The 23,688-nt window shown below is 42.3% G+C and overlaps 1 protein-coding gene across 1 annotated transcript; it reads left to right on the top strand.

Moving 5' to 3' along the window:
- The first annotated feature begins 3,782 nt into the window (after window positions 1-3,782).
- On the top strand, window positions 3,783-12,528 carry GATAD1 (GATA zinc finger domain containing 1). The gene is made up of 5 exons (XM_028525647.2): window positions 3,783-4,289; window positions 4,970-5,095; window positions 7,120-7,179; window positions 9,412-9,595; window positions 11,448-12,528. The coding sequence occupies exons 1-5, from the start codon at window positions 4,029-4,031 to the stop codon at window positions 11,636-11,638; spliced, it is 822 nt and encodes a 273-aa protein (XP_028381448.1). The 5' UTR covers window positions 3,783-4,028; the 3' UTR covers window positions 11,639-12,528.
- The last annotated feature ends 11,160 nt before the right edge of the window (window positions 12,529-23,688 follow it).

Below are 23,688 nucleotides of genomic sequence, written 5' to 3'. Positions count from 1 at the left end.
AAGTTAGCCTAATATCCTCAAGGTCCATCCATCTTGTCCTAAATGGCAAGACTTCTTCTTTTTTATGGCTGAATAATATTCCCTTGTGCGATAAAGAACATTTTCCTTATGCATTCATCCACTGATGAAGACTCAAGTTGCTTCCATATATGGGCAAGTGTAAATAAGGCAACGAACATGAGGATACACATAGCTTTTCAAGTTCGTGTTATTTTCTTCAGATAATACCCAGAATTGAAATTGCTGGATCACCTGGTAGTTCTATTTTCAATGTTTTGAGGACTTTCCATACAGTTTTGCACTAATGGTTGCACTAATTTACATTCCCATCAATAGCGCACAGATTTCCTTTTCTTAACATCCTCAGCAACATGTACTTCTTGTCTTTTTTAAAATAACAGCCATTATAACAAACATGGTATAACTGATATAAGAGATATCACATTGTGAGTTTTGATTGGCATTTCCCTAGTGATTAGTGATGCTGAGCATCTTTCCGTGTACCTGTTGGCCATCTGTATGTCTTCTTTGGAAAGATGTCTATTCAGATCCTCTTCTTATTTTTTGAAAATCAGATATTTTTGCTATTGATTTGTATGAACTCTACATATATATTTTGCATATTAACCCCTTATCAGGTATATGATTTGCAAAATATTTTCTCCTGTTTGGTAGGTTACCTTTGCATTTTGCTAATGGTTTCCTTTTCTGTGTGGAAGCATTTTAGTTTGATATATTTCCAATTATTTACTTTTGTTTTTGGTGTCAGTTTCAAAAAATATCTTTGCCAAGACTGATGTTAAGGAACTTACCACCTATGTGTTCTTCTAGGAGTTTTAGGCTTTCAGGTATTAATATTCAAATCTTTAGTCCATTTTTGTTAATTTCTGTTTAAAGAAGGAGGACATAGTGGTCCAGTTTTATTCTTTTGCATGTGACTGTCTAGTTTTCCTGACACCATTTATTTAAGATTGTCCTTTCCTCATTGTATATTGTTGGTTTCTTTGTTGTAAATTAACTAACCATACATGCATGGGTGTATTTCTGGGCTATTCTTTCTCTTCCATTGATCTGTGTGTCTGTCTTTATGCCAGTACCATACTGTTCTGATTACTATAGCTTATAATATAGTTGGAAATCAGGGAGTGTGATGCCTCCAGCTTTGCTCTTCTTTCTCAAGATCGCTTTGGCTATTTGGAGTCTTTTGTGGTTCCATGCAAATTTTAGGATTGTTTGTTCTATTTCTGTGAAAAATGCCATTGGAATTTTGATAGGAATTGCATCAAGTCTATAGATTGCTTTTGGTAGCATAGATATTTTAATAATATTAATATTTTCAAATCATAAGCACAGAATAGCTTTTCATTTATTGTCTTCCTCTTTCTTTCATTGATGTCTTATAGTTTTTGGTATACAGGTCTTTCACCTCCATGGCTAAATTTATGGCTCTTCCCCCTTAATTACATCTGAGATCTTTTCTTTTTTTTTATTTTTAAAGATTCTATTTCTTTATTTTTAGAAAGAAGAGAAGGGAGGGAGAAAGAAAGGGACAGAATGATCAATGTGTGATTGCCTCTTACATGCTCCCTACTGGGGACCTGGTCCACAACCCAGGCATGTACTCTCACTGGGATTTGAACTAGTGACCCTTTGGTTTGCAGGCTGGTGCTCAGTCCTCTGAGCCACACCAGCCAGGACTTGGGCCCTTTTCATATCAGCACATATAAGAACACTGAATAGTTTTCTATCTCAGAATAAAATCCAAAGTCCTTACTTTGCTTGATATAATCTGATGCCAAAGCCCAACAAAGGTAATACAAGAAAATTATAAGCCCATCTCACTCATGAACATAGATGCAAAATCTTAAATATTAGTTAACCAAATCCAGCAATATGTGAAAAGAATAGTACATCATGGCCAAACTGGATTCATTCCAGGAGTTTTGGTGTTAACATTCAGAAATCTATGTAATCCATATATTAATAGATAAAGAAGAAAAAGCATTAGGATCCTTTCATAGAGAAAACCATCAGATAAATTTTACATTCATGATGAAAATAGGAATTGAAGGGAAGTTCCTTAACCTGCTAAAGGGAATCTACAAAATCTACAGTGTTAGAAGTCATTATAGTGGTTACCTCTGTATATAAGTTGCATGTGTGTGGTGGGGGGAGGGGGCTCTTATGGTAGTAATGTTCTGTTTCTTAATTTGGTTGCCCCAGTGTGGTTACTTTGTGATAATCAAGTTTTGCAAGAATGAGTTGGATACTAAGGTTGTAAAAAAAATTTACAAGGAAAAAAATGTAGTTCTTCCTGATTGTCTCAGAGGGTAGAGGATGTGACCAGAGTTATGGGAGCTGTCAAGAACAGGAGATGGAGATCAGTGAGAAGAGGAGAAATGGAGAAAACGGGGTGCTGGGTGGTTATACATGTGGCTGTTTACCCCAGTGAGGGTGGTGTCCTCTGGTGGAGAGGAAGCTGTTGAGCCAGGGGCCAAAGTTTTCAATGAAGAGAGGTTGTACCTTGCAGATGAGATACAGAGGGAAATACATTAGCAGGAAAGAGAGATTATAGAGCATGAAATTTCATACCTAGATGTCCCTCACAGGGTACATTTTTCTAAAATGAGGAAACAACATTCTTTACCTATTCTCTTTAACCACTTTTACAATTGGCCTTAATCCCCATCGACAGCCCTGGAAAGTAGTTAATATTTTGTTTTACTATTGGGGAAACCTAGACTCAGAGAGAGGATGACTAAGTCACAGCCCAGGCCCGGGAGCTGCTCTAGAGGCTGGTCCTGATATGATGCCAAGAGCAGCCACTGTGTTGACAGCTAGTCCAAATCATGGTTCCTCTGTTGATCAGTTAACAGTAAAATAGGAATAATAATATCTCGTTCCAGAGTGGTCATAAGAACTAAATGACATCATAGGCATTCAACACATTTGTTTTGCTCCTCTCCTTGCTCAACCCACCTCATCAACACATTTGTCAAGATCTGTCCAAGGATATCAAGTCCAAAACCCCAGGATCATCAAGGCAGGTACGCAACCACACTTGACCAAGTGAAGCTGAGGAGAGACAGACTCCTTTTCCTGGAGAAGCCTGTACTGACTAGACATTAGCGGAAGGGGGCTGGTTTTTTGATAACGAGCTTGTCCTAAACCTGCTGTTCCGGAGTGCAGTCCAAGGAGGTACCAAGACTGTTTCAGGGAGTCCTTGGGGTCAAGATGGTTTCCCGACAAAGCCGAGCCAGTTATTTGCCTTTTCTACTCTCATTCTCTCAGTGCGTCTTGTTCAGAGGCTACGGGCCATAGGATGACATCACCCAATGGTCAAGGAAGGTGTGCTTGACATCTTAGGCTGAAATGTCTACTTCAACTCCTAACACCTGAATGGCTATAGTCCATATAAACGAAAGTATGTGGGGGTCAAAATTATAATTGTTAAAAGTGTAAAGGGGCCCTAAGCAGGAGTGCCAGACTTAGCAAAAATACAGGACACCCAGTTAAGTCGAATTTCAGATAAACACGAATATCGCATGGGACACACACACTGAAAAAATTATTTGTTGCTTATCTGAAATTCAAATTAACTGGACATCCTGTTTTTTACCTGCCTATCCCAGTTCTAAGGTCAAAGAGTTGCACGCAGCAAACTGAATGAGCTCGCTCCCGGTGGGCACTTCCGGTCGGGCAGGTCCCCAGCTGGGCGGGCCCCGCCCATCACCGGAAGCCTCCTCAGGGCCGCGGCTCTGGGTTCCGCCCAGGCCTGGCCCCGCCCAGGCCGCGCCTCCTGGAGTCTTGAGTGGCGGGGGCTGGTGCTGAGTGCCGTGCGGGAGGAATCGTCTTCCTACCTTCAGTGGACGGCGGCTGCGGCCTGGTTCCAGCGTGGACAGCTTGGCGCCCGCGCCCTAGCTGTTCTCCCTGTCACTGGACGTGGCGGGCCGGCCCTCGGGCGGCCGGGCTCGGCCGTCGCCATTCCCGTGTCGCTGCGCCCGCGGGGGGCCCCTGAGCCGGCCACGATGCCCCTGGGCCTGAAGCCCACCTGCAGCGTCTGCAAGACCACGTCGTCCTCTATGTGGAAGAAGAGCTCGCAAGGGGAGATCTTCTGTCACCACTGCACTGGCCGGGGCGGCGCGGGAGGCGGGGGCGCCGGCGCCGGTGCGGGGACCGCAGGCGGGACAGGGAGCAGCAGCAGCGGCGGGGGTGGCTTCAGTGCCGCGACCCTTGCCAGCACCTCGGCCGCCCCTTCTCAGAGCAACGGGGGAGGGGGCGGCAAGCAGGTAAGCGGGGTGGGCGGACGGAGGCCCTCGCCCGCCCAGACTCCGGGAGCGCCGCGTCCCCGCCGGGCCGGGCCGTCCACACTCCCTGATGACATCTTAGCTAGTGCGACCCATTCTGAGCACCTTTTCTTGTGAGAAATTTATAGTCTAAAGAAGCAAGAAAATTAAAAACCCTTGGGAAATCCCCATATTTGGGGTAGCAGCCGGGCATCTCAGTATGTGCACGTATACACAGGTACGTAAATAGGGTCCTGATGCCGGACTTGTCCCAGTTCATTAAGGGTATTCTGTCATTATGGCATGTTAGTGTTAGCACAATGTCATTCTAAATGGCAGCGTAAGTATTCCAAGGCAAGCGGTGGCATACCTAGAGCGCCCTCTGGCGGTGGAGAGTTGTTAGTGGTTTTTCTCATAAAGGCAAATGGATAGACTTAACTCTTTGTCCTGCTGTAAGCAGCTCACAGCTTTTTGGAGGCTCCGGACGTGCTTGCAAAGGGCTCTCCCTGTTTTCATTAGCCCAGTTTATGTGATTACCCCTCATAGAAAGAAAAGGCGCACTCTTAATTTTTGAATGTCCGTATGAAGTGCATACTCTGGGGTCCTTGTAAGATGGTTGCATCGGGACAGCAACCTTTCCACACTTTTTTATTTCTCTTTTTGTGTTCTCTAATTTATAACAGAGTAAGCAGGAAATTCACAGGAGGTCGGCTCGGCTCAGAAACACTAAGTACAAATCTGCTCCAGCTGCTGAGAAGAAAGTTTCCACTAAAGGAAAAGGGAGAAGACATATTTTTAAATTAAAAAACGTAAGATGATCGTGGACAGTGTTTTTTTACTGCAATGGCATTGTGTTTGTAACGTGCCCTGACCCTGCCTGCATCTCCCACCATTGCCAGCTCTTCTCGCTGTGGGGAGAGGTGCAGACTTTGTAAGAGGCTTGAGCTCTGTTGCAGAAGGCTTACTGTTTATGAAACTAGTAATACTGTTTCTCTTTTTTGAACTTTTTCCTCTGGGAAATATAAAATGGAAGTCTAGAAGAAACATAAACTTTGGGTGCATGTTATTGAGTTCTTTATGCAAAGGATTACAGTACGGTCAAGTACAGTAGGAAAACTTTTTTTCATTCTTTAAAGATCTAAGTAAATAATAATACTGGAACTCATTTCCATATTGTTTGTTATTATAGCCCCAGAAAGTGAATTTTACTGACTTATCAATTTGAGGAATATGAAGTAAAAATTTGCTAAACCTTTATCTCTTCTTCTGCTGTAAGAAAGTGTTGAAAGTTTTGTGGTGGGGTATTTGAAAGCACATTTTTAGCGCAGTAAATTCTCACTATCCTTGTAAATACAAGGGGACATGGTCAAACACAATGGATGATGCATTAGAAACACCTTTTTATTTTTATTTTTTTAAAGATTTTTTAAAATTTATTTTTAGAGAGATGGGGAAGAGAGGGAGGGAGAAAGAGAGGGAGTGAAACATCAGTGTATGGTTGGCTGTAGCACATCCCCTACCTGGGACCTGGCCTGCAACCCAGGCATGTGCCCTGACTGGGAATCAAACCGGTGATGCTTTTGTTCACTGGCCTGTGCTCAATCCACTGAGCTACACCAGCCAGGGTAAAAACAGATTTTTAAAACCTTAGCATGGCTGTGTGGGTGGAAATAAAATAAAATGAAAATAAATTAAATAGATAAGATAAAATAGAGATAAGATAAAATAGAGATAAGATAAAATAAGATAAAAATGGCTGGGTGGGTGGAAATAAAGTAAAGTAAAATAAAATGAGAGATGAGATAAGATAAAATAAGATGAGAGAAAATAAGATGAGAGAAAATAAGATAAATAAAATATAAATTTCAGTTTGGTATTCCTTCATTTTCAGAATGGGAATGTTGACTTCAGTAAAAGCATTTCTGAAGTTGGGCATATCTGTTCATAAAACACAAAAGGGGCAGTCCAATATGTCATGAAGATTGTGAATTATTTTCTTACTGATGGTAGTTGCCCCTAACTGGTTTACAATTTTAATAATTTAGTTTTCTAAAAATTAGACATTCATTGATTAGACAAAGCATGTTAAGTAAATATTCATTTGACTATAGTTTTATCACTTAAACATGTTTTCCTCTTATGTATGGTAGAATATGTTCTTTTTAGGTATTTCAATATCAATTCCTCTAGCAACCTCTTTAAGGACGATACCAAGACATATTTGGGAAGGCCTGTTTCCTCTGTTGTTACATAAAAGTGTGTATTTCAGCTTAAGAGTGGATTTTAATGATTGGCGGGTGGTAGCAGATTACTAGGAACTTCCAAGGAAGTTCCTTTCAGTCTTCATTCAGGCCTATTAGAATATTAGTTCTGATGACATCGAGTACCGTAGCTGGTTCTGTGGTCAGGCCGAGATGGAAAAGTCCATCAAGGGAAAAACACTTTTTCACTTAGTGCTCATCTACCCATTTTTTATTACTTCCACTTCGGTCATGCTCAGGCCATTAGAGGTGGTATGTTTTTGTAACTAAAACTTGAATGTGCAATAAAGCACTAAGAGGGCTTGTGTCAGGTCTCAGAATCATAATCAGAAGCTTGTCCTCTGGTTCCCAGCAGTTTTTAAGCTAATAGTAGCAGAAATAGCAGTGGGAATATTTATATTGTGCTTAGCCACAACATTCAGGAAAATCATTTATCTTTTTATCACAGTTTTCATCACCAAACAAATTTAGTATTTTTCAAATTACAGAACTCTTGTATATGACTGGAAAAGTGCCTGTTCATACACATATACAGTATGAATATGCTAATACTTTTACTTTTTTTTCCATAGCCCATCAAAGCTCCCGAGTCAGTTTCGACCATCATCACTGCAGAATCAATCTTCTACAAGGTAAACATGGATAGTGTTACTGAAGGAAGATTTGGGCCTGCGTTCTAATGTGCCACTAAAATGTTGGGTTAGTCTGAGTCCTCTGCTACACTGTAACAAAGTGTGATTGTGGCTTTTGTTCTTCTCTAAGCTATTTCTTCCAGAGGTAGCTATTATAAAACATTTCATCCAGAGCTGAGGTGGGAGGGGAAGTTAGCTATTGAAATATGACATGAGGACCTTAAGAACTTTTTAAATGTAGATTGTGGGAATTGTTTTTAAAATGGTATGGAGTTGTGCAAGAGTGAGCCAGCCTACTCAATGTGATGGCATCGAAAGTGGGAAGGACAGAGGCAGGATTTAGACAAGTGGGTAGAGTAGGCACAGAGATTCTCAAGTGCCTTCAAGCAGACGTGAGAGGGTAAGGGCAGGGGGGATTGGCACTTGCTGGAAGTCCATGGTGGGAAAGAAAGAGTCCACATTATTTGAAGTTCGGGTTTCCTAGGACCAAAGCCCATGGCCATTCGATAAATCAGTGAGAGAAGTGACATTTCATTATTTTTGAACCAGAAAACAAGGAAAGCAGTTGGAGCATAGAAAAGACCTGTAAGGCCTGGCAGGCCTGGCACAGACAGTAACCATTAAGTACTGTCATGTCGGGGGGCGGTGAGTTGGTGCTTTATACTTGACCTAAGTGCCCTGAACATTGGGAAACACAAGTGATTATACTTTGAGTATAACCTTTTTGTTACTCCTGCATCTGAGTAGTCTAAAACAGTCTGTACACCAGGCAAACCCCTCTTCTATATTTCCAGCATTTTCTACATTGTTGATAACACATAGCAAAGTGTGTGCTTGCTATTTATCAGGCACTGCGGTGAGCATTTTACATGCTTTATTCCAGTCGACTCCGTGAAGTAGGTATTATTATCCCCATTTTATGGAGGAGGACCTGGAGTCACAGAGAGGTTAATTAACTTGTCTGACATCACATATCCACTAAGGCATGGAGTGAGGCCACCTGATGCCAGAGCCCAAGTTCAGAGCACAGCTCCTGGCTCTACTGCTTGCGCAGGAACTTGTATGACTGGGCTAGGACCAACTAGTGTTCCTTTATCTACAAAACAGGATTGTGAATAGGAACTACCACATTGTGTCAAGTGAGATCATGTTAAGCACCTTACAGAGTAAGCGCTCAGTGGATAGTAAAAATTATCATCATCACATTTTCAAATTTGTGCATTATTTTCACAGCTGATTAAGCTAAGAACTTAGTGTACTAATGATTTTTAGGCATGTCTTAATTGAAAGCACGTGAGACCTGTTACGTCAAGTATCAGTAATTTAATCCTGTCTACCATGCGCCCATGAACTAGCAAGTAGTGGACTGTGGCCCACAGTGACTATACCCGGCCGTAATGATCCAGATGCAGCAGTCCCCCTCGGCTCCACGGATAAAGGGTCCACCAGGAGGGACTCTGGTCTGTCAGGTCTACACCCACCTAAGGAAGTGCTGAGTGTCATAAATATTTGGATGAGCCATTATGGATGTTCAAATGGGAGATTATTTCCAGTTCAAGACCCAGGGAAGAGGATGTGGGGTAGATGGCAGAGGCCCAAACACAAGACACACACAGGTGAGTTAGTTGGGTGTGAAGTAGAGGGTACAGTATGAATGCCAGGAATGCCAGTGAACAGGAGGGCAAGGGACAGGTGCCAGTGAGACTAGGGACAGGTGTGGTGAATTGAGGGTGACTGTATCCTAAAGACCGATTATAATAAAATTTTTTTTTATTATTTCTCTGGTTTGAATATATAGTATCTCTTTTCCTTAATTAATGGCTGAGGAGGAAGGTGTATAGAGTATATTTTCATCAGATAAGCACTGATTTTCAAGCCAGAACAGAGACAGACCACCCAGCTGGTGTAGGAACCTCAGCTGCAGCTCTGCCTTATGTGGCTTTCTGCAAGTCACTTAACCTTCCTGCAACTCAGTGGCTCTAGCCAAAATAGAAAATCAAGGCATTTTTATAGAGATATGGCCCCTCCAGATGCAAGCTGTGTTATGTGAAACTTTTTTATTTAAAAGTGAAATGTTAGAATTGGCATCAACCATATAAACATTGGTATATTAGTCCATTTCAGCCACCTTTTATTGAACACTTTGAAAACTCTTATATTAAGGAAGTTCCAGTTCATAGCTGTGGTGCTGTTCTATTTTTTTTAAATAGGCGATTATCTCTTTCCCCCCAGGGAGTATATTACCAAATTGGAGATGTTGTTTCTGTGATTGATGAACAAGACGGAAAACCCTACTATGCTCAGATCCGGGGTTTTATCCAGGACCAGTACTGTGAGAAGAGTGCAGCGCTGACGTGGCTCATTCCCACTCTTTCTAGTCCCAGGGACCAGTTTGATCCTGCATCCTACATTATCGGTGAGTTTGACAAATGGGACAGGTTCTCAAACCCAGTTAAGTCTCTGTTATTATGTACAAGAATGCATTGGTCTGCTTGGACTGCCGTAACAAAATACCACAGGCTGAATGGCTTAAACAATAGAATGCTTTATTTATTTTCTCACTGTTGTGGAGGCTGCAAGTTCAAGATGTAGGTGCTCTCAGGGTTGGTTCCTGGTGGAGCTCTCTTCCTGACTTGTGGACCTCCACCTTCTCAGTGTGCACACTCCTTGTTCAGTCTCTTCTTGCAAGAATACCAATCCTAGCAGATTAGGGTCCCATCCATACTGACCTCATTTAACCTTAGTTACTTCCCTAAAGCCCCTGTCTCCAAATACCCATCACATTGACGGTTAGGGCTTCAACATATGAATCCAGGAGGGATAAAGTTCAGTCCATAACAAAGAAGCATAAGTATCATTAAGTACAATAAAGAGCTTTATAGAAAACATGAAAGACATTTTATATAGTGGAGGTTTGAGTGCTGTCAGTTCTTTAGAGTTAGGGCAGTGTGCACTTACTAAAAAGTGATGTGGATAAGGTTTTTTGTGTGACCCAGGATTAAACTATTAAAAGAATTCATTGCTCAGGAACTAGGTTATTTAGTTACTTGTAAAAATCCACTCAACCCTGGCTGGCGTGGCTCAGTGGATTGAGTGCTGGCCTATGAACTGAGGGGTTACCGGTTCAATTCCCAGTCAGGGCACATGCCTGGGTTGTGGGCCAGGTCCCCAGTAGGAGGTGTGTGAGAGGGAACCACACACTGATGTTTCTCTCCCTCTCTTCCTCCCTCCCTTCCCCCCTCTAAAAATAAATAAATAAATAATTTTAAAAATAATTTCTGAAGGAACTATCATGGTCATTTGTAGCATCTTCCATGTTCTCAATATGCATCCTTTCACATGCTGCACACATCATTCTGGTCCTTTTATAACAAATCATTGTTGATTGTTCAAATGGCAGCCACTGTACTCTATTAATTTGAGTGCTGCCAAAAGAGGTGGTACAAACAGTTCTTCATGTAGACTCACAAGAAGTTCCTGATTAATTCAGTTCTGAAAGTGTTCAGAGTTTTTAAATTACTCTGAACTTTTTAACCTTTCTGTAATGAGCGTGTGTCACTTTTGCATCCTGAGAAAAAACATAAATTTTTTTTCAGTGAGAACTCAGGGACAAATAACATTCCACTGTTTTTCTCACCTGTGTGCCAAGTTCAATGCATGACCAGCTTTAGCCTGCTGCTTGTAAGCAGGTAAACGTGTGGACTCACATTCACCTGATCTGTTGGGTAGCACTCTCAGCAGAGGCAGTGGTGTGGCAGAGCCACCTGGGCCCCGATGCTCCTCCTTTGTCTTCCTAACCCTCAGATTCCAGAGCGTAAACTCTGCAGCCAGACTCTGGGTTCATAGCCCTCACACTTCCTATCTGTGTGATATCAGGCAGGCTCCTTAATCTTTCTTGGCTCATTTTCCTCACATGTAAAATGGGAATAATAGTGCCTACTGCAGGGGGCCTTTGTGAAGATTCGAAGTATTGACATATGACAGTACTAGGAACAGTGTGGGCATGTAATAAACACTAAATAAGGCTAATTTTGTTTTTAGATTCCTTTCCATATTGAGTCACTGTTTTGGGGAGAATGCTATATTCCTTAAGCAGTTCAAGTAGAAAGAAAAAAATGATAGAGTGACTTCATAGTAACACATGTTCCAAGGGCTAATGTCAAGTCACCACCAGAGCGGTTTCTCCTAGTGTCTGGGCATTTTAACATTCTATGATGATGATATGTGTGTTCAAAAATGTGTTTAACCTTTCCATTGGCTGCCTTTAGGACCAGAGGAGGATCTTCCAAGGAAGATGGAATACTTGGAATTTGTATGTCATGCACCCTCTGAATATTTCAAGTCACGTTCATCACCATTTCCCACAGTTCCCACCAGACCAGAGAAGGGCTATATATGGACTCATGTTGGACCTACTCCTGCAATAACTATTAAGGAAACAGTTGCCAATCATTTGTAGTTTAAAAAGTAAAACTTGATTTCCAGTTACTGTCTATTTATACTACCATAAGATGTACCACCTGTTTGTTTAATGAAATTCTTAGATGGAAGAATGACTAAAAAGTTTTCCCCCACTACCCAGTAATCAGTAACTTATTTATTACTAGTTACTTGGAAACCAAAAAGGGTAGAAAAGAATGAAATATATTTTGAACTTAAATATTCTGTATGTGTATCTTCCCAGGGAGACCATTAGGAACATAGTATCTATTTTTATCCATAATTCATTTCTAGCAGCCCATAAAATGGATTGTTTTATATAAAAACAAAATATGAATTAAGGTTTGGATTTCTGATCAAGGACCAAACCAAATAAAATGTAGCTATGACCAACAGTAGCTATCCCAAAGTCACACAGACTTTATTTTCTCATCTAGAAAATGCTGTGGCAGACCGTTGGCTGCTTTAACTTGAAGGAAAGTGATTGCTGGATAATTGTATTAGCCCAGGCCTTTCCTTTTAAAACTTTCATCTCACTTTTCTACAGCAAACAGGGATTCAGAATCATTTTGTTGATCTGAATGTTCTCACATTCCTTCTCAGTTAAAATGAGGCTTTCAATCTGACTGTCCGTAAAGTGTTGCAGTGCAGACAGTGACCTTCACTAAGAGCACACAGGCAAGGTGTACAGCTCAGGCATCTCACTCGGTCATTTCTTGACTACCGTTAGAAAAACCACTGGCTGGTCATAAGAATGATTAATAGATCAGCTGTAATTGAAAAATTTTCTTGTAATTAAAAATAAAGGTTTAATAGTTATTAGCATTGATAGCTAAAAAAAAGTCTATCCTAAAGTTAAGCCACCTGCTATGAACTCATATTAATAGGCTTAAAACAATGCCTTGGACTTAGAAGACCTGTTGTGTATGACATTTCCCAGAACTCAGGTACAGGTTTGCTTCAAGGGCTAGTCAGTCAAGTCAGGGAGCAACAGTGAAATGCGAAGTGGAGATTGTACACACTTGCCCCCTCTTTGGCTTAACTGGCATTTTTTAACCCAGGAGAACTGATCAAAATTAATTTAATCTTAATGAATTTGAGCTGTAGCACCTTGAACTAACTGTTCCCCTTTTCCACACAGTTATGGTTTGTGAGCCGGAAAGGAAGAGCTGTAGATAGTTCTGTGTCTATAGTTAGCTCTGCATACAGTTATCATTCTGTTCACAAAAAGTATAGAAAACTTGATTGTAAATACCATTGTAAATAACTATCTAAGTGCCAATATTCTATGTATTTTAAGTGTATTAAAATGTATTTTAAAAATACATTTTAATACAATGTATTTTTCACAATGTATTAAAATATATTTTTCACAATGTGTTTACTTTGGATTTATTTCATTTAAATCATTAAATAGGGCCTTCAATCCAAAAAATGGTATGAATAGAAAACGGCAGTGTTGTAGTACTCATAAATTGAAGCGACAGGTTCATCATCAATAGGTAATAGATTTTAGGAAGGTCGAAGAATAGCTGATTAATAAAATGAACACAATGTAGATATTTATTAAAATGAGAAAATATTTTTATTAATTTTTATTGATTTTAGGGAGCAAGAAGAGAAGAAAGAAAGATCAAGTTTTTATCCCACTTATTTATGCATTCATTGGTTGATTCCTGCATACACCCTGACCGGGGATCAAACCTGCAACCTTGGCATATCCGGATGATGTTCAAACCAACTACTACCTGGCCAGGGCCTAAAATGAGGAAATATTTAAAAACCAGAGCATATACTGACCATTTTTTAATAAATTGGTTTGATAGTAGTATAGTATCTTTTAAAAGAGATTGAATTTTCACTTTCTTCCTCCATGAATGCCAGCAGCTTCCCCTGATTACAGGGCAGATTCAAACCTTTTCTCCTGTTATCAAAGGCCTGCCTAGTCTGTATTTACTCCAACCTCGTTGCCCCCTTCTCACCACAGCTGAAATGCAGCCTCCTGACACCCCCCTCATTTCCTGGCTCTGTTCTTGTTCATCCTCTTTCCTCCAGCTCCACAGATAAGTCGGAGGACTCGTCTTGCATCTTGCTGTTTCTGTAGCTGAGCGACTTAGAACTTTTTCATCAGCTTGCTGATCCTTTTTCAGAGCTGTTCCTTTTTCAGAAACATAGATACCATCCAAAACTTTTATATCCTTGGTTTTAACTGTTGTGGTTTACTTAATGCCCTCAAATTACATATCTCCATGAGACCTTTCTAGATTCCCATGGCTCCTTGAAATCAATCTCTATTTTATTGTTATTGCATTTGTTTCTACTTCTGTTGGCCCCACCCCCACCCCTGTGTTTCCTGGAGGGCAGAGATGGTGTGTTTTATTTCCTGGTGTTTCTAACTATCACCGCTCCCAACCCGGGTCGGGGCTCATGGGAGGTGCTTAGTATAGAGTTTAAGTTACATGCTCTTAAGATGCCAGTCAGTATTTGAATTAGTGCTAGTTCATACTAACTTTGGTGTAAACTTCAAATTCTCTTGTAAACAGCCAACTCAGGTAGAATTTCAAATTGTTATATTCTAGATTAGATTAGATTGTTTTAAAAGGATTTTAAAAATTATTTTATTGTTGTTCAATTACAGTTATCTGCATTTTCCCCCCACTACTCCCCTGCATAACAGAATGTTTTTAAGATGACCTTTCACTACTTCTCTTACACAAATAAATCTTATGAGTAGCTAAAAACAAATTATCCCAAACCACTCAGGTTCTTGGCTGTGAAAGGCTTTTCCAGAACTAAGTTTTCCAAAGAGAAGTTTGAATTGCAGTTGCATTTCAGCCATAATGAAATCATAAGGACACTCGAATAAAAATATATATAATTATTTTACAAGCGTGTGTGTATACGTAAATACATAGGTATAGCACACATACTCAGAATGATGTTCTGTCATGGATCAGAAAGGGGGGGCATTTTGTGGATTTTGTTTTGCCACCCTGGGCATGTTTTAGGAACTTCATTTTTCATATCAGATATGTAAACTGCACCTTTTGTAGGAGGATGTATCTCCTGCACCCCCAAAAATATAAGCTCCAGGGAGACACAAGAAGGAACCTGAATTCAAACAAGAGGGGAATGCCTAAGTAACAGTGCATTTGTGTGCATTTTCTTTATACTTGTCTGTATTTTCCACCTTTTCTACACTGAGCATCATACACAGACACATTTGTTTTCAGACTGCTGAGCTAGGGCAAGGAACCACCAGTTTTTAGTCCTATTTAATAAGAACCATTTAGTCCCATGTAAGAACTAGTTAGTAAATAGGTCTTAAACCCTTGCAAGGGAGATAAATGACATGTTGAAATAAATTCGGTAACTCAGTCGATTTCATATATTTACTTAGTGGTTCTAGGAAAGAAGTCAGACAGGACTTTTTGGCTTCGTCAGCCCCCGGGGCCAGGTGTGCACTTAGCACTGTGTGGAAGCGCACCTGAATCCTCCAAGTTGGAGGCTTCCCAAGCATGAGAGAGGACGCAGGTTCAAATCCTTCCTCTCCTCCACTTCAAGTCTATTTCCCTTTCCAGACCACCTGCATCGCTGATTTTAGGCTGCAGAAGCAAAAGCCTTAGACTGTTCAACAGGCTGCCACAGTTGTGTCAGGTGAAGTCTCTGTCACAGCTCCTTCATCCCGTGTCATTTCTCGTGTTGCGTTCTCTGAGCAAGTCCCAGTGCTGAGACAGTGATGGACAGGGTAAGGCCCTGCTGTTTTTCATTATAAGCTATATAGAATTATTTGGCCTTAAAAAAAAACTATGTATTACTTTGATAATTTTTAAAATATTTACTGATTGAAGAGAGAGAAAAGAAACATCGATTTGTTGTTCCACTTATTTATGCATTCATTGGTTGGTATGTGCCCTGACTGGGGATCGAACCCACAACTTAGGCATGTTGGGACGTTGTTCCAACCAACTGAGCTACCCCAGTTGGTTTGATGAATTTTTTAAAATGAAAAGTAATGAAGGAGGTCACATAGAGAAAGATGAACAGATTGGAAAATAAAAAAACTAATTTCTACCTGTCAAAAAGGGTGTATACAAAATTAAAAATCAAACAACTCTCTTCCTTTCATTTTCTTTTTTTCTGTAAAAGAAGTGGGAATCAACTTGTATTTCTTATTCACCATGACAGATTGGCATGTACTTACTCAACCACAAGCAGAAAAACTACAATCATAACCTAAACTCCTTATAACATCAATATTTCACATCACTCTAACTCCTATGTTAGAAGCAGGATGGAAGGGAGGAGGTTTATAACAAAAACACCTACATACCTTAAGTATTTCTCCCCACGGATTGGGAAGGCGTGAGTGAAAAAGATGGTAACTTTAGAATAAAGGGTGGAGGTGCTGCTGGGGAAGTACAATTTTTTTAAAAACCCAGATCTCTAGGCCCAGAAATCCTCTCCACCGAGGTGGTAAGGAAGAAAGCCCTTTTTCTATCACCTGAGCACTAAACCAGAATGTGATGCTCATCACAGGCAACCGGCCGAGAGAGCGATTACGAAACAGAAGAAAATCTCAACCTTTTCTATCCAAGCGGACGCACCTGGTTACAGACACGTTCCCGAGGTAAACGGTAACTGGTTGCTAACTAGGAGAACTGGACGGCACACGGCTCCCACAGGAACTAGGGGGACGCGGAGCTCCCTCCTGGTGTCTGTCGTTGCGTCAACGAGTGTCTCCCGGTCTTTGAGAAAGACATTCCTAAGTCATAAAACTGATAGAGGCTTATTCAGTTTTTAAACAGACACATTTCAAAGAGGCTGAGAAAATACTTGCATTTGCAAGTTTTCTAAGGTAAATATTCTGACAAAAGGGGAGGGGAGGAAAATCTCCTCCCTTATTTTTCACAGCGGGGAATGAAGCCTCTTATTTTAAACTGGTATTTGCCCTTCCAGGGCACACCCTGAATTCAGAAAGGAAGAGGGCAGCTTTTTGACTCCGCCCCGCCCCACCCCCACCCCGGGGCTGCTACTTGCCTGGGGTGCGAGTTTCAGTCGGGGCGGGGTGGGGCGCACTTCAGGGTTCGGGCGGAGACCCAGGGCTGGGCCCCGCGCTCCGCTGGCCCAGACACCTTTGGGCAGGGCATGCCCGCACAGCCACACCTGGAGATGCTCATCGCTGGGGCGTGGCAACAGGCCTAAGAGGTTCTGAAGTTACAAAGGCCGAAAGCACAATCCAGGGCTGCAGTAAAATTCATTTTCTGTTCACTCTTCCAGGAGCGCTTGTCAGTGCTCTGTACCCAGCAGGGTCACAAACATCTCATTTAATGATCCCACTTCATATTCCGATCCTTAATCACATGGATTTTGAACGCATGGATTTAGGCTCCACCACCCACCCTCACCTTTGTCGAATGAAAAACACATTAGAATCACCTCACAGCTTTAAAAAAATAATAATAACAGCAGCAACAGACACCTGCGTCTCAAAGGTTCCACGGCAACCAATTAAAATCTGAGAGGGAGACGGGTCTCACCAGGTTCCAAAGAATCTAGTAAAACCTAAAAATACAAAAAAAAAAAAGTTGAAAGTTCCAGAGGCTGTTCTAATAAGGCACAGAAATGAGAACTACTGCTTAGGCCAGTTCCCATTTAGTATAGAAAGTTCAGCTGGTAAAAGCTTTAACTTCTACAAAAAGGGACAAGGGGCTCTGATAGTAGACAGCTTTGGAACAATTTAGGAAGATAAAAGCCTGTTTATATAAAAGCCAACGAGCTCTGAAACGGTAATTCGTGTAGAGGCGCCCACGGAATGGAGGTTCACCTGACAAATCTGAACCGGCTCTAAGTCAGCCTGGACTTTCCCGGAAACACCTGTCCAGCAACCCCGCTCTGCAGCAAGCACGGCCCGCGGCGGGGCCGCAGCTGGTGGTGCACCTGACCCTCGCAAATCGGGCTCCTCGTGCCCGGCGTGCCCGGCGGAGTCCCGACCTCCACGGACCCTGCGCTTCTGCCGACGCGCGCGGGGCCAGGAGGCGCTCCTGCCCGCATCTCTCGGGCCTGGGCTGCCCCGAGGCTCTGGCTCCCGCAGTCCAAGGCTTGTTTCTCCAGGATCAAGGCCGTCACACTGTTACTAAATTGTTCCGTCGGTTGAAAGTTTTGGCGACAAGATGGCACTGAGGAGGACAGGCGTTGAGGATCCCGGTGTGTGGGGTGGGGGTGGGGGGAGGTGGAGGGGGTGGGGGGGTGGGGGGTGGGGTCTGCTCCTCCGCGCAGGTGCAGGAACCCACGGAGCCCTCGTGCTCGCGGCCTCAGGGGCCGCCCGCCTGGGCGCGGGTAAGCTTTTCCCGGGCTGAGCTCCGCTCACTGTGCCTTCTGAGCTCTTGGCGTTGGTTTGTTTCAGTCCTTCCAGGTGGAAAATTGGGGTATGCGAGGCCCTAGTTTTTCATGGTAAGACTCAGGGGGCCACAACATTTGGGTTTGTAGCTGACCTCATCTACAGGGTCCCGACAGGCCTCAGGAACTAGGCACAGGGAGCCAGAAACAGCCAATCTGGTTGCAGTAGGGAGGCGGGCTTCAACTAGGGTGCCCTTCAGTCCGCAGACAGCAAGGTAGACGCCCTCAGGGGACTCACGGAACCTCCTAACAAGGCAGCATAAACTGCTGGAAACTTGGGGAAATGAGTTAAGAAACACAGACTGTTCTGACCTAGTGGCACATCCAAATCCAAGGAGGCACAAGTCACACTACGGAAAGCCTGACTTTTTTTCAGTTGTAGTTGGCATACAATATTATATTAGTATCAGGTGTACAACAATGGACACTTACATGATTTTGAAGTGGCCCCGCCCCCATCAGTCTAGTAGCCTCATGCCCACCCGGCACCACACACAGTTGTTACAATGTTGCTGACTACATTCCCTGTGTTGTACTTTACATCCCCGTGACTGTTTTATTACAACCTCCAGTTTGTACTTCTTAATCCTGTCCCCTTTTTCATCCAGCCTCCAAACCCACCTCCCATCTGGCAACATCAATTTGTTCTCTGTATCCGAGGTTGTTTCCATTTTGTTTGTTCATTTATTTTATTTTTTTATTCCACAAGTAAGTGAAATCATATGGTGTTTGTCTTTCTCTGACTTCCTTCACTTAGCATAATACCCTCTAGGTCCATCCATGTTGTTGCAAATGGCAAGATTCCATTCTTTTGGGGGGGCCGAGTGATACTCCCCTGCATTATATGCACCACTTCTTTATCTGCTCGTCCATCGGGGGACACGTGAGCTGCTTCTGTAGCTTGGCTATTGTAAATAACGCTGCAGTGAACATGGGGCTACAGACTTTTTGAATTAGTGTTTTGAGTTTCTTCAGGTGTATTCCCAAAGTGGAATTGCTGGGTCATAAGGCTGTTCCATTTTTAATTTTTGAGGTAACTCCACACTGCTTTCCACAGTGGCTGCACCAATCTGCATTCCCACCAAAAGTGCACAAGGGTTCCCCTTTCTCCATGTCCTCGCCAGCACTTGTTGTTTGTTGGTTTATTGATGATGGCCATTCTGGCAGGCTTGAGGTGATATCTCATTGTGGTTTTAATTTGCATTTCCGGATGATTAGTGATGTTGAACAGCTTTTCATGTCTACTGACCTCTTTGGAGACATGTCTACTCAGCACCTCTGCCCATTTTAAGTTGGACTGTTGTGTTGTTGTTTCTGGTACTAAGCTGCATGAGTTTCTTATATATTTTGGATATTAACCCCTTATCGGATGTATCACTGTAAAATATCTTCCCCCATCCAGTGTGTCTTTACCTTTTGTTGATGGTTTCCTTTGCTGTGCAAAAACATTTTAGTTTGACATAGTTCCATTTGTTAATTTTTTTCCTTGCTCAAGGAGACCTATCCAAAAATATATATATATATAGCTAAGAGTGATGTCAAAGAATTTACTGCTAGGAGTTTTAGGTTTTAGGCCTTATAAAGCGTTTAATTCATTTTGAGTTTATTTTATATGTTGTAAGAAAGCGGTCTAGTTTCTTTTTCTTTTTTGCATTTATCTGTTCAGTTTGCCCAACACCATTTATTGAAGAGACTGTCATCCCCCATTGCGTATTCTTCCCTCCTTTGTCATAGATTAGTTGACCGCATAGGCAGGGGTTTACTTCTGGGCTCTCTATTCTGTTCCCTTGATATGTGTGCCTGTTTTTATGCCAGTTGTGTGGTGTTTTGATTACGATGGCCTTGTGCAATAGTATAGTTTGATATCAGGTAGCATGATTCCAAATTTGTTCTTCTTTTATTTTTTTCACCTGAGGATATGTTTATTCATCAAGAGAAAGAGAGACATTGATTGGTTGCCTCCCATGTGCACCCCAACCCAGAATCAAACCCACAACGTCTTGGTGCCCAAGACAATGCTGCAACCAACCCAGCCACCCACTGAGGGCTCCGACTTTGTTCCTCTGTCCCAGGATTGAAAAGCCTGACTTCTCAGTCGTTTAGGTCCACAAACACGTCTCCTAAGGCTGATGTCAAGGAGCTTACTGCCTGTGTTATTTTCGAGGAATTTTATGGTTTCATGTCTTACCTTCAAGTCTTTATCCATTTTGTGTTAATTTTTGTGTGGGGTAAATGATAGTGGTCCAGTTTTGTTCCTTAGCATGTGGCTGTCCAGTTTCCCCAGCACAATCTATTGAAGAGACTGTCCTTTCTCCATTGTATATTCTTGGCTCCTTTTCATAAATTAATTGTCCATATATGTATGTGTTTATTTCTGAGCTCTTAATTCTGTTTCATTGCTCTATGTGTCTGTTTTACACCAATACCATACAGTTTTGATTCATGTAGCTTTGTAATATATGGCAATTTGACATCAGGGCACGTGATGCCTCCAGCTTTGTTGTTTTTCAAACTGCTTTGGCTATTCCAGGCCTTTTGTGGCTCTATACAAATTTTAGGATTTTTTGCTTTATTTCTGTTAAAAATATCATCGGAATTTTATTATTTTTAAGATTTTATTTATTTATTTTTAGAGAGAGGGGAAGAGAGAGAAAGAGAGGGAGAGAACCATCGATGTGCGAGAGAAACACGGACCTGGCCCACAACCCAGGCACATGCCCTGAACAGGGATTGAACTGACGACCTTTCTGTTGGCAGGCTGGAGCTCAGCCCACTGAGCCACACCAGCCAGGGCTGTCATTAGAATTTTAATAGGGATTGCATTGGATCTGCAGATTGCTTTGGGTATATAGACACTTTAACAATATATCTCTTCCAGTCCACGAGCATGGAATAGCTTGCCACTTACTTGCGTCTTCCCAAGGTACTACATTACCTGAGTTTGACTCGACAGAGGGCTTCAGAAACCTTGCTTGTGGAGCTGGGAAGAGTGTTCTCCTTGACCAACAAAAAACAAAAACTAAGCAGACAGGGAAGGACACTGTAGGGCCATGGGTTTTGCCCTCAGGCAGCCAGGGTTCAATACAAGGACACTGAAATTGTCTTGGACAAGCTCCATACTTTCTCAGGCAGTTGAGGAGATGAACTGTGGCAGTACGTGTGAAGTCATTCGCTATGTCACAGTCCCTGGCACACAGCGCATGCTCAGTAATGTTACTGTTCACATTTTAGACAGTCCAGCTCAGTGTGACATGGAGGCTGGATTTTAACTAGAAAATTGAATATCTGGCCGTGCCATCCCACCCAGGTGGTGACCATTCCAGTCTGGCTCGCTGCTCTCACTCCTAGGTGAAAAAAAAAGTCAAATGGGAAATTCTGCTACTCCCCATGGGCTTGTTCTGAGAACTGTTTCCGGTGGTGGGGGGTGAGGGGGTCGCAGTGTCAGCCCCACTCTCCCCACTCTCCCTTAGGACCAACATGCATTGGTCATCTTGTACGACGCAGGAGGGCGTCCCCCCAGCCCTGGCCTCCCTCTCCATCAGATGCCGAGAGGGCCCCAGAGGAGAAGCATCGCAGCCCCACCTCTGCTGTATGGGACCGTTGGCCTTGGGACTCATCCCCTTCGAAACCAAGGCTCTCTGGCCTTGCCAGCTGCTGCCGCAGATGTATGTGGGCTGCAGGGACAAGACTGATCAGAGGCCACAGTGGAGGTTGGATCTATATCCAACCCACCGAAGCCCCACCCTAACACTCATGAAATATGGTCGAGATATCCACCGTCCTCAAACCACAGCAAAACTTACGTGACGCTTTGACTCTGTTGGACTGACTGATCTGTCCTCAGATGTTGTCACCTGGCCAAACTCGTCTGTTTTGTCACAGTGTCCTTGGAAGGGAAGAGACACCAACTCAAAAGGTTAATAGCTATTTGCTTGATTTACATGTGGGGTGATTTTTAAAATTCTGTAATCTCTCCAGAATTGGGAAAGGTGAACTAATTTGATAATTGGGCCAAATGATTTTGTGGTGGGATCAATTTGATGATGAGCCCACTTATCCAGATTTACTGGAGAACACGAGAGTTTTCAAATACTGCTGAATAAAAGTTGCACCAAAGACAAAAAAATTGTACATGCTATAGAATTTTATGATACTTTTTAAACACTAGGGCATGCTTTTACTTAGATGCATTGGCTTTGCCGAGAAAACAGTAGGTTTAAAGTGGGGTTTGTGTGTGTGTGTTCAATATACATTTGTATATATGATCATAAAATATAAAGCAATTCTATATTTCAGTACTAGATTCCTATTTAGTCCAGTGATTTTCAATTTGCAAGTGTCCACCTATGGATGGGTCAAGATGGGAATTATTTTTAAAGACTATGATAAAACAAGAAAGAAAAAAAATAGGATAAGAGACACTAGAAAGGATCAGAGACCATCACATGTGTAAGAGTTGGTATAGCCTTGTGAAACTCATTTCAGTGGTGTGCGAATGTGAGCTGGGCCGTGAGTAAGAAGTGGTACTCTGGATTGCAGTTCAAGTATTTTGAAAACCAGTGGTTCAGGACCCAGCATTTTAACTCTTGTGGACAAGCTGTTGCATCCCTTTCACTGACACTGACTCCCGCACAGTATCCGAGTGATGGGCCAGAACAAACGTCAAGGCCTCAGTGACTCATTTCAATTTCCTGTCTAAAACTCTGGGCAGAATTTCTCTGTCGAATGTGGTTGATGTTATTGTTACCCTGGAATGCTCCTTTGCTTTCACTTGTTGATTTGTCTGATCCTTGGACACTTCTGGGTGGTTGAGTCCCATACTCTCTAAAACATCAGGTTACCTAGCAAGCTAGCAAACTCTGTACATTGACACTGTTGTCCAGGGTTTTGCATTTTATATTTTTATTTTTTCTTCTTTATACTTGTGAGCACTGAGTATTGTTCTGTAGTAAAGATGGCCATTTGTTTTAAGAATCTGTGCTTCTAATGTTTCCTGAAACAGTTGTAGATGGCCAATTTCCATTGCTTATATAATCAAAACCGATTCCTAATCAATTACTTCTGCTGTAATCTAAAAACAAACGTGTTGAAATATTAGATTTTGTTTGGTTTTTCATTTCCCCCTTTATTTATTTAAAGGAGGATTATTCCAATTTCAGTTGAGAAATAGGAATGACTCATTCACACACTATATCATTTATTGAGTGATCCCCAGTAGGAGGCGCTGTCTGAGATTCCAGCAGTGGACCATGTACACGAAGCCCCGTCCGCCGGGGAATGTTCAATAAAGCACAGAGACGATGGAGATGGCATTTTAAAAACAAACTGCAAATTAGTAGCTGGTACTCCCAGTAAGTGTCCTTCTCCCAGTCAGACTCTTAATAGATGACTAGATTTCAGGTTAGGAATTATAATACGTATTAGGGAAATATCAAAGGATGATGCGACCACCTCTCAATATCTGCAATATAAACATAAAGCTGATTTTTTTTGTTTAGTATGTACGTGCTGGGCCGCTCAGGCCCAGGTTTCCTTAGGGGAGCAGATTGCTGACCTTGTGAGGGTTTTCGGGAAGCTGCACGTTCAGGAACAGGCAGACGTCGAGGGCCAGGCATGGGACAGGGTCGTCCACAGCGTCGTCTTTTGAGTGAGGATGGTCTGGAGCGGGGG

This window comes from Phyllostomus discolor, chromosome 10 (assembly GCF_004126475.2).
Source record: "Phyllostomus discolor isolate MPI-MPIP mPhyDis1 chromosome 10, mPhyDis1.pri.v3, whole genome shotgun sequence".
In the NCBI taxonomy this organism is placed as follows: domain Eukaryota; kingdom Metazoa; phylum Chordata; class Mammalia; order Chiroptera; family Phyllostomidae; genus Phyllostomus; species Phyllostomus discolor.
The sequence above is the reverse complement of the archived record's forward strand: the minus strand, read 5'-3'. Positions and strand labels throughout refer to the sequence as shown.

What these genes read in the sequence shown, in the direction of transcription:
- GATAD1 (XM_028525647.2), top strand. Translation starts at nt 4,029, where the DNA reads ATGCCCCTGGGCCTGAAGCCCACCTGCAGCGTCTGCAAGACCACGTCG. An exon ending in CAGAATCAATCTTCTACAAG is followed by an intron (nt 7,180 to 9,411) that starts GTAAACATGGAT and finishes CTTTCCCCCCAG; the next exon opens with GGAGTATATTACCAAATTGG. An exon ending in TCCTGCATCCTACATTATCG is followed by an intron (nt 9,596 to 11,447) that starts GTGAGTTTGACA and finishes GGCTGCCTTTAG; the next exon opens with GACCAGAGGAGGATCTTCCA.